At 27.8% G+C, this 12,088-nt stretch overlaps 1 protein-coding gene across 5 annotated transcripts in view; it reads left to right on the forward strand.

Moving 5' to 3' along the window:
• The window catches only part of nAChRalpha6 (nicotinic Acetylcholine Receptor alpha6), a 164,027-nt gene that overhangs the window by 126,184 nt on the left and 25,755 nt on the right, over positions 1-12,088 (forward strand). For all 5 annotated transcript variants that reach the window (XM_076404943.1, XM_076404945.1, XM_076404944.1 and 2 more), the window contains exon 6: positions 4,321-4,396. In XM_076404943.1, coding sequence (XP_076261058.1) covers positions 4,321-4,396 — 76 coding nt within the window. The remainder of the gene's footprint in view (positions 1-4,320; positions 4,397-12,088) is intronic.

Genomic DNA, 12,088 nt, shown 5'->3' on the forward strand with positions numbered 1-12,088 from the left:
AAACATATTTGTATATGTCCAGAGTTACGTATTACAGTTAGGAAATAACAACATATGATACAATTAGGGATATTCATAATAAACAGTTCAATATACACAACCATTACACATATTTAGTTTTGATTGCAAAACGTATGCAAACATTATAGTGCACATCTTAGCAATTAGGCTAGACGTGTGTTTTTATTATTTTTAGAATATACGCGAATATATACCTTTATTTGTAGTTTTTAATACTGACGCAGGTATTATTCAATTTTAATAAAGTTACCTTGCCAAATTTCTAGTAAGAAATTATTTAGAAAACTGATAGAGCTCTCTCTCTCTCTCTCTCTCTCGCTCTCCCACTCTCTCTTTCTCTCAAAGAGAAAGAGCAAAAGAGAAAGAGAAAAAGAAAAGATAGAGAGATTGTTTATATAAGAGACAAATAATAATCATCAAGGTTGCCTATTAAAAACGATAATACAAGTGCCCGTATTTTAAAACTAGAAAAGGCTTTCATTATTAGGGAACCATGTCATTAGAGTTACTATTTTGCATGGAGCAAATGTCAATTTCTCTGCTATTTACTTTGCTATCGCGCCAAATTCTTACCTATTGACTTTTAACATTACCACTGAAAAAAAAACTATTACCAAAAAGAGGGATTTAATTGGAAGTTACTAATATAAAAATAGTTTAATATTAGGGTTATGCAGGAAAATGATACTCTTGAACCATTTGATGAAATAATTTTGACAGAAAATATGCGGTTGATAATTGAAGTAACATTGCAAAAATGGATTAAAATTATTCAATATTTGTTGGCTATTAGTGATAATTAAACTTTAATTATTAAATATAATAACACTAAATGAATAATGTAATATGTATTTTATATTACATATTCCCTGTAGTTATTAATTTTGTTTATTAAGTTAACTTGAATTAATAATGTTTATTAAATATTTTACGGTCATAGATTTACTACCAAATATGTGCAAAATGTAATATAGTCTTCATTATGTAATGTGAAACAAACAGTTATTACTAAATGAAAACAAGCAATTATATATTTTTTTCGATTATACAATATCTCTTGTTTAAAAGTAAATATACCATTATTCATTATATATAAATATAATTATTTTCAAATATAACTGAAAGAAATATATCATATATAAATTAATGCAATTATTATTCAAAATTTAATTTTCATTATATGTTATTAGATTAACTACAACTACTAACACTAGTTCTAATTTTATTTCTTAAGAAGGTTTCTGAGAAAAATCTATTATCTATTAACGATGTAATTAGAAACATTTTAAACAAATTACTTGATTGAATAAAATAATAAAAACCGATATTCTTAAATTTATGGTTTGGAAAGTTTTCACAATTTATGCCAAACGGAAAACCAAATATTACTACTTCTAATTATTTTATATATAAATATTTTTCTATTAAGTATAATAATGATAATTATTGAGCTTAATAAGTACACTAATTTTAAAAAAATAAAATACTATAGACAATATTTGATGATTTTTCTTAATAATAAACGTATCTACTTATCCCATACTCCAAATAAGCCAAAAATCAATCCATTAACCATTGTTTCCATCGTAAAGTTTTTAGCAGAGAGATTGTTTTCGTTTTTAATTTTATTTTCCGACAAAGAGGCCCTATTTTAATATAGGTAATTCTTATTTAAAAACCAATATTGTTAAGGTAAATATAACGCATAAATGGTAGAGGCGACTTTTAAGTCCAACATTTGCTTTACATCAAGTTGATTGTTAATAAAATGTATGGATGATAACGTAGTAATTAACCTATTGATTTAACAACGAAAAAAAAATTGATACGATTTCGCACTTTTTATTAACAATTTTAATTAAATAAAAATTAAATGGGTAAAAAGAGGTTATAAAGAATAGAAGCATGGTAATATATACATATATTGCATGTTAAATACGTATTTTCCAAATTTTTCGTATAAAGATTATTTATTTTTGTATTTTATGTGCATGATAAAGTACAACACTATTAAAAAATTCAATATGTGTAGACGAACGTTATGGATTCATATGTGTATTGAGTACCATTTAATATTCTTAGTATTCAGAATAAATACATACGTATATTAGATTATTTTAATATTATAATATACTATTGATTATTTGTACAAAAATATATCCAATTTACTGTAAATAATTAATTTAAATACTGAGTCTAGAGATATCCTTTTAAATTAAATTATATGCAATGAAAGTTTTATACTAAAGTAAAAAACAGTTACAAATATGTAATAAAGCAAAATTAATATGTGTTTTCTTGAAATTGAATGGCTAGTAATTTTATCAGTTATGTTTTATACTATATTAAATATGTTCTAAAGTAAACAGAATTGTCAAAAAGTCCACACTGTAAGAGTTACTACAAGAATTTCCTAGAATTGAAGTATTCTATACGAATGCCAACAATGCGTCTAAAACTCTGGAATCAATTTGTAGTATTCTTGATGCCAAAGTCGTATTTATAAAACATTTAATTTTCAAATTGTTATAAAATAACTAGTGATTTCGACCTTACTGACCAAGTGCCCTTGAGAGAGAGCCTTGAAAATTTTAATATATGTAATTGAAAACTCAGCTGAAACATATTCCTAGCTATATTGACCGACTTTAGGCTAGATCAAGATATAAGCACAGAGAAAACATTCAGTTAAAAGAATCTCTTATGAATCTGATAGGACAAGGAAGGGTTCCCTTATTTTAAGTTCTTGGAAACTAGCTAGATGGAACTTTCGAAGCATTATAGTTAATAAATGAACAAACTTGACAAAGAACTTAATGCCAAAAAAATGCCATTTACTGAACAAAAAAGCAGGCAATGTATATTGTCGAATGACAACGCTCAACCTGATGTTGCTTCCTTCACTCAGAGGAACCTCTAAAACTTGAAAAGCGGTGGTATTCACCTGATTTGGTTCCCATGCGACTCTTATTTGGCCCAATTAATGCAATCCGCTTTTGTGGTAGTCCAGAGAGAGTCATCCACATCAGCACCGATCTGAAATATCCATAGCCATAAAATATTCCTGTGCATATGATGGGATCAGCAAGTTGTAGTGAGCTACGAAGTACCAAAACCCAAAGAAAATATTACTGAAGATGTCTACCGACGTCAAATTAACAAACTTTATGACGTATTGTTGAAAAAGGGAGTAGAAAGAGCAAATAACAGACCCAAGTCGTCTTCTTACATCATAACGCTGGGATATAATTGTTGAGAGTTGAAAGTTAGGCTGTGAAGCATATAAACATGTGTGGAGATATATATATATATATATATATATATATATATATATATATATATATATATATATATATATATATATATATATATATATATATATATATATTTAAAACTTCATCTTTAAAAATCTTTTTCTTTAAAACTTATCATAAATGCCACCACCTAATACTATTGTTCCTAATTATCTTATATTCTGAAATTTTTCATATATCAATGAACGATATATATTTTCAATGCACTAATTCTTACTAATTAAAGACACACAATTAAAATATCTTTTTGATAAAGAACTACTTACTTCAAAATGCATATTCATTTACTAAAACTAATATCATTAATTAATTATTTTAAACGCACTGGTTTATTTCTTATATTTTATATCTTATTAAAGATAATTATATTGATTTATTGTATTGTATTGTTATATAAAACAAATATATAAAAATTAATTTATCACAAAATGTTAATTTATTTTATAAAGTTTCCGTATATTATCGTAACAAAACTAGATTAAATAATCAATAAGTCATTATAATAGCTAAGAAAATTATGTATAGGTCGTATGTATTTATTAATGACTACAATATTATATACATTTTAATTATTAGCCTTAAACCACATGGTCACTATATTTATGCAAGTTTTATTGGAACAAATTTTAGATATGTTACAGATGGAGATCAGGATATGATTATAACAAGTGCTTTAAACATAAACTTTATACCGCCTATTGAGACCTTGATGATTGTTTTGGGGTTTCAGATAAAGGGGTATCGTAAATAATTTTATTTATGTTCTTGTAGAATACACGTTTCTTTGTACAATTATTTTATTATATTATATCATCGGTGAGCCATTAATTCAATGTCGCTTTCATAGCTCATCTGCATATATTTTCCTTTTTATTTAACATATATCATTAGTAGAGACCTATTTACCATCTTATGTTGTATATGTTTCATTTTTCTTCTATTCTGTCGTTATAAGATCATTTATATGGTTGGGCATTTTTCACAGCTTGACTTGATACTTAACTCGGATACTGGAGGTGACCTTTCAGACTTCATAACCAATGGAGAATGGTATCTCATTGGTAAGTACTATTTATATTTTTATTTGTTTTACCATTATTATGGCTGTGAATTAATTTTTTATACACTTCAAATATAAATGGTATAAAATACCGTGCAGTTGGTGTAGAATATCGGTTGTCAAAACTTCATTCATGTTTCATGTCATTATAATTTCTTTTTACTTAATTATTTTTTTAATTCTAAATAAGCTGAATTATAAATCTAGAGAACGCCATTTACGTGAAAGCTAACTTTATCTATTTTATTTAAAAATATGCTATTAAAATGACTAGTTATGGGATATCGTTTTCGAACCCAACTGATGCGCCTCAGCCAAGAAAAATGGTGGTCATAAGAACAGAAACGTAAATACAGAAAAGTGAAAATATGTATGCTAATATTTAAATAGAAAGTCATAAGCAATCCGTCATATTAACCAGGCATTACCTCTTTTAATTCCACATCTTTCATCGATGGCAAAAAGTCAGACACAGTAGATATTACAGAGAACAAAATAGTAGCCAACAATAGACTATAGTTTTGATTATAATAATGTATGCTTGTACTGAAATATATTATTAAAACGACTGATTTCTAAAAATCAGCTTCCAAATTCTGAATCTATACCAATTTTTAATTATATTTTATTAATTATATTTATTTAATTATTTATCCCAAGCTATTAACTTGGGAGATCTATGAGTCATTGAGATACCCAGATTAATGGCCATGGCCAACATGATATTATCGACTATAATCACATCTGTATCAATTACTTCTTGTTCTATAACTTCTTTAGCATTACTTTGAAATACTAGGGGGCACTCAGAGGACATTCAGTTAGTCATAACGTAACACAGAAGTCTGTAAAGAATTCGTTTAACATTCAATTAACAGACATGCCCTAACTATTCCTTTCTGGTTTTTTGGATTTGTCCCTCAACTGTGTACTGATTATATCATCTTAATCCAATAACTTCATATAATATGATATCAAAAGAGTGATGTCAGACTATAGTAGTGTCCAAGTTTTGGAGCTATACAGATGGATAGACAAAAAAGCGTTTGTAATGGATATCACTTCATTTGTATTGAGTCCTTAGTACCGCTATCCTTTAATATTTAAATTAATTCATACTTATTTGATATTCCTATTTAATTTATCTCATTTTATCATGCCATTCTTGACCAGGACTTCCAAGTGTTGCCAGTTCCACAAACTGTAAACAAATTATTGCTAGTGGTTTCATGGAAATCGTATTGGCTATAGAATTAAGTGAAACTATGCGTCTAAAAATAAGTTACAGTTGAATCACATAATATTCTTTTTAAGATTTTTGGATGTTACTTCAAACAAAGCTATCAAAAAATTATCACATATCGAAAACCAAATGAAAATGTGGTAATAGTAACAACAGTATGCCTTATGAAACCATGTAAAATAGAATGTAAATGAAAGCATACAATTAAAAGAATCATTATCCTGAAGCCAGACTATATAAAATATATTAGAATATAAAATTTTATTAAAATAAAAGTTAAAACAAGACAAGACAGGCAGTATATTAAGATAAACTATCTAAAATCTATAAGAAGAATATTACAGATGAGGTGAAGGAAGTTGAGAAGTTTTAACTTCATAAAATTACCATACATTATATGCGTCGGTATTCGTTATTACTGCGTTTCTTCAGCTAAAACGGTGAATAGGAATTCCAGTTGATAAGTAAATGCCAAAAATTAGAAAAAAATAATTCTTATGACAAAAATGACCAGAAACACGAGAACATCTTCTAATAGAAAGCTGTGATGTATATTACAAAACTTATGAAATTGTACTACTAAAATTACTATGAACCTATAACAACTGATACCACATGATACACAATCATGTTATATATGCTATAATTTTCACAATTATGAATGTTATAGATTACTGTCATGATCTTTCATCAAAAAGTTAGGTTTCATTAACGAAAACATCATTTCACCAATATTATAGTAGTGATTTAATTTTATTAACATTCTAAAGGCCCGGTTTATGTTTTAAAAGAAATTACACGAATAATAATGTATTACTTCAGCAAACGCTTTGAAATTAGAAGCCTAACCTATTTTAATAGTAACAATGCGGCTTAAATTTATACCCAAATAAATGAGCAATCCCCAAAATATGTCATTAAGACTAATTTGAAATTCTGGAGTGTCTTGTGTGGGAATTTTAGGAGTGTTTTGTCTTGGAGTAGTTTCGAGGGAGTCTCGAATAGAATCTAGGTCGCTTGAAATTACTTTTTTTGTATGAATTGCACAAATTAATTGCCCGCATAAACAACGAATAATTAATAAAGAATAAGAAGAGTTGTAAGTGGCATTATAAGAACAGTCTAAAGAATTCTTGAATATACAGGTTGTATCTATTAACGTAATCATTCTAAAACGAACCTATTCTAAAGCCGTAATAGGCATCATCACTATAAGATATTTTAAAAACATTCTTCTTATAAATTGGGTTATAAAATGTTGCGATGCTGTAAATTAGCATCTCTAGTCAAAGTTATGATATCTACTATTTAGGAGTCCATTCAGATGAACAAGTAGTATTGTTGGTAATATTAACCTTCGTCATTTCGTCAAAGCTGCTGATATTATTTTGATAAGCTAATATTTTGTAAAACTATATCCCTAGTATATGTAACATATCATTTTAAATACTCTAAATCAGGGACAATCAGTTACATATATGTAAGAACAATGAAGGGCGTTGAATTATGAATAGGAATAAGAATTACATTATAGTTAGCACTGCTCAATACTTGCAAACTGTAGATGATGTATATAATTATAAATATTGTACATGATATTTAATAATAGAAAACACAAAATCAAAATCAGGTGATTTTTACAATATAAAATGTATGTAAATTATAAAAAGTATGGGTTTCAAAACAAAAACTTTTCTTTTAACGGAAAAAGTTGTGACTTATTGAATCAACTACAACCTGCAGACTGAAACGCATTAGTTATCACATGGAGTCACCACACTGATTTCTTAGAACATCCATTACCGTGTTAATCAGCCTATATAACATATATGGATTATTAATAATACTATTGTATATGTATATCTACAGAATTCACATAACATTTATAACATTTTTAACATAAAAATCAGCATCCCTATGGTTGGTTGAATGATTTTCTTTATGTAATATGGATATTTAGTTTCTATTGAATTATATCTATTCATCCTAATAAAAGTAAGAAATTTAGAAAATAACACAATTTTAAATAGTTTTAGTAGTTTTGATTATTTTTTTAATTAAAGATAGCTTCTTTGCATGCTTTAAAAATAAAATTTAAGACATTTTCATTTCTGTTAATAATTGTGTCTTAGTTTATTACTACCACAGATAAAGCTACTCCAAGAAACTTAGTTTTCTTGTAGTTTTAATATAACATTTCGAGTTATAAAGATTAAAATCTCAGAGTGCTTTACGTGCAGACCACTTTTCATGTGAATGTACAGCATTTTTATCGCGCTAAAATTTAATATTTCTCTATATACATACAGATGATAACGATTTAGCGAATTTTTGAACTACTATAATCTTTTTAATTTATCATTGTTATTTCAGTTCATAATACCTGATCGTAAATAATTAATTGCTTATGAAAACATAGACAAACTTGCTTATGAAACACATAAAAGACAGAAACAAAAAGCAAATATTATTTATATATTAGAGAGTGTACTAAAATGCTTTCAATTCAACTCAGAATGTTAAAATTACGGTAAAAAAGAAGGTCGCACGTCGCACCACACCATTCAGTATCATAAAATCATAAAAACACCCTCTCGTTCTTTTTAATACACAGGACTGTATCAGCCGCGCAATATAACATCCGTCTGTAAGTTGTAATAACATTATTTGCGAATATCACCTGTACCTTCGACAGCCACTTTGACTTTAATGATCTTTTGAATAGTAGTGTTTTTACCCATGGTATACCCTGTATGGAATAGTTTCCCAAGTTTTCTTGACTCCAAATTCCAATATTCTACAACCGAAAAACTGAACTACTACAATCCACCTTTGATGGTCATACACTCAGAACAGCAACTTCAACTATTTTATGGAAAGAATACTGAGCGGTTAAGTCTATTTTAATATAAACGAAACCCCTATGCCTTGACGTCTCAATTATTGGACCATTCAGTCCTAACATAAAACAGCCATCTTCATACATCGATATATAGTCTATCCAATAAAACAGCCAATGTACGTAAACTACAGTTAATTATACAACCATAATAATTTGCAGGATAGAATTGTTTTATTATATTTATATTGAACTCTTTTCTACACCACCTATAAAGCAGAATTCTAGACCACCATAACAATTATGTATATCCAAGTACATGTATACATTACATTGAAAAAAATTAGATTTAATCACTACATTATCCGTAATGCATTTGCCATATCTGTGAAACAATTAGTGTTAATTCTCTACTTATATATTCGAACCAAATTCTCATGAATATTCTGCACAATTACACACATATCTATGCACACTCATCTTTCACATTCTATAATTTTATATACTTATATACTCTTACTAATCTCTTAATACTCTTATTAATGATATACTCGCCTTTAGCTGTTTCCACTCTTATCACCCTGTCTTGGTTATTGTCAGAATTGGATCATTATTCTAAATCCCGAAAGTTTAAATCAATCACTGTCACTTTCTGAGTCACTATTAAAATCAATAATTAATTCGCAATATATCTAGTACTTGTTCATGATTCCACCACTGCCAGACCAGAAAGTGTTCCAGACTAAAAGTGTTATTGTAGATAATGATTTTTTCCACATATACAAACTGTTCTTGCTTGTATATCCTTCTTGACCTGCATGTCCATTGTAGTAATTATTTGCCACACTCCATATCAAATCGATTGGATTGAGTATGCAGTACTATGGTGGAATATGTAATTCTCTATATCCATATGGTTTGCCCATCTGATCCATAGTTTAGATCTTTTTTCTGGCCTATTCCTAAAAAAATAAATTACATAATAAATATATATGATAAAACATTTCATTTAAATATACCGAGTAACAATTTGAAATAGTTCATTCTTTAACATGGTAGCTTCAAAACTCTATTATAATATAAAATCTATTTATATTTTGCAAGATATTCCTTCATTACAACTTTTGCCGATCCACTTGTTGAGATCTTTTCCACCAGTGTGTTATGGTATGATGTATTGTCCATAACGGTAACTAATAGTTCCTTTGTGTTTAACAGCTGATTTTGAAACCGGAGCCAAACGGTAATAATATTATGACTAACAGACCTGATCAAATGTCATTCTAACTATTACCTTTTTCTAGCAACTTTTGTAGCTTTTTTATTAGCGTCTTGCCAAGAGTTGCCCTTAGCGATTTTTAAATATCTAAGTATCGTCTAGATATACAAATTATAATAATAAATCATAATATTTATAATTCTTAATTCATCTCAATTTCATTATGCACCTTTAAAAATGTTATAGTTTTAAAAGCAATGTCTGGAAGTTCCATTAGACCGCTTCATAGCTATATAATTAAAATCCTATTTCCTAACAGTATGAAGGGACCTCAAAGGAGCTGCATACTAAATTTTCTGTGAATACTTCTCAGGCTAACAGTTTTCTCTAGAATAATTGTATTAAATTATATGTATATCGAAAATTCTACTCGATTTTTTAATACATTTCATAAATTTGATCAAGAATAGAGCTAACATCAAAACGATCTTGATTCATCACCCGCTTCGTATGTAGACGCCTTCTTTTCGGAGTATCCAACATATTGCTTTTATTTTTTATTTTTATATATTGTTTTTAATTTTTCTGAGAGATTTTAGCTTATATTAATATTAAGTGCAGCTGCAACACGCTAAAATTTATTTCTAATAAAACCCTAGTAACTTAATATTTAATAGTATCAATACTAATCTCTCTAACATTTTACTGGCTCGTTCCTGCTTGAAGTAACTGATTAGAGATGCCAGCTTATAACCCCTAATTAATAATTATTATCATCAATATTTTGAAGAATTTTGTCGACAATAGGGTCAATAAAAATATATTCAAATCAAAAAATCAAAAAAAGTAAAAAAAAATAAATTGAATTTTATAAAATAATAGGTTACATGTTTCAATACATCCGACAGTCTGTCACTTTTTAAATAGGAGATTTTAACTAAAATGAGAAGGAGAAATACACTCCGAGTAAAACAAATTTTACATTTTTTCAAACTGTATGGCAGTATATTCGTCATCAGCTATAACGTGCATTGGCTCTTTTATTGAAAGGACTTTAAAAATTTATGATGATTTATTTCTGATTAACAGATAATTATTTTTTATTCATTCCAATTATATCAAATATTGCTTACACAAAAGTTTAAGCTGAGTTCATCTAAAAATAGAATTGCAATTTCGTAATAGTAGACTTACTATTACTAATTAAATTATTTGATCTAGTTCAGTAAAGTTATTAGTTAAAACTCAGTGTACATTAAAAACAACATAAATATTAAGCCCAAAGTGTTTATCGCAGCATAAGTACTTTGTAATGTTAAAACCATATAAAATTATTATTAAAAATGGCTTATTAGTGTTAATTTGCTAGATTACCATAATAAATAATAATAATTGAAAAATCAACATTCCATATCCATAGTTAGTATTTTTTACGGAGGTGTTTTAAATTCATTTAACTAATAATAAGTTTAAAAATATTGATATCTAAAAAAAATATTTCTTATTTGTGATATTTTTTTAAATGGAATGAAACACTTTGATAGCAAATAATGGGTTGAAGGGCAAATGATTCTGTTTCTTCTTTTTTTTACGCTTTCATCATATACATTTCAAATACTATTCAATGATATCAATGATATATAAGTCTAGTAATACCATAATTCCGCCATTGTAGCACTATTGAAGCTTTTGAGTAATCAAGTGAATTTAGTGATTTTCACAAGCCTCTTTTGAAAAGAGATTTTAGCAGTGTAGCAGAAAATTTAACAGATACTAATAGTTGATAGCATGACAAATGGTGGTTACACGGGATAAAGTCCGAGTTATATGGTAGATGTATTGGCACTTTTCCTCGAGTCACGATGTCTTAATGGACGTCAACATGGTCTTGATCGATTCTGGCCACTTTTTAATCGTCTGCTTGAATCTCATTAGTTATTAGTCGAATATACAGAGTTGAATTAATGGTTAGGCCGGATTCGACCAGCTCTTAGTGAATAATTCCTTCAATCAAACATCAAGCATTTAGCACCACCTTCCTTGGCGTCAATGCATTCAACAAAGATTGGTGAAGTTCCTTCAAGCTTGGATCATGATTTTTTTCATACATTATTATTACACGTGATCATTTGAATTCACAAGTTACAAGTTAGATGTCATTTCTATGCGCCAACTAATTCACTAATGGGAACCAAATATTTCGCTGTTGAATCATTAGAAATCAATTATCAAGCTTCTTTTGGGGTTCAGTATTATATAAATGATTCAAAACTTTTTTATAATCGATGCTTAGTCCTGTCACAATGTCGTCAAATTAAATTTGTTGGCTTTTTTTGATATTTACAAGAATTTTATCAACTTTTTCAACAATTGACGAATTCTAGCACTGGCA

Source organism: Rhynchophorus ferrugineus, unplaced genomic scaffold, assembly GCF_030347505.1.
Source record: "Rhynchophorus ferrugineus isolate W39M unplaced genomic scaffold, kcgeb_rfMv2 rfM5, whole genome shotgun sequence".
NCBI classification, from domain to species: Eukaryota; Metazoa; Arthropoda; class Insecta; order Coleoptera; family Curculionidae; genus Rhynchophorus; species Rhynchophorus ferrugineus.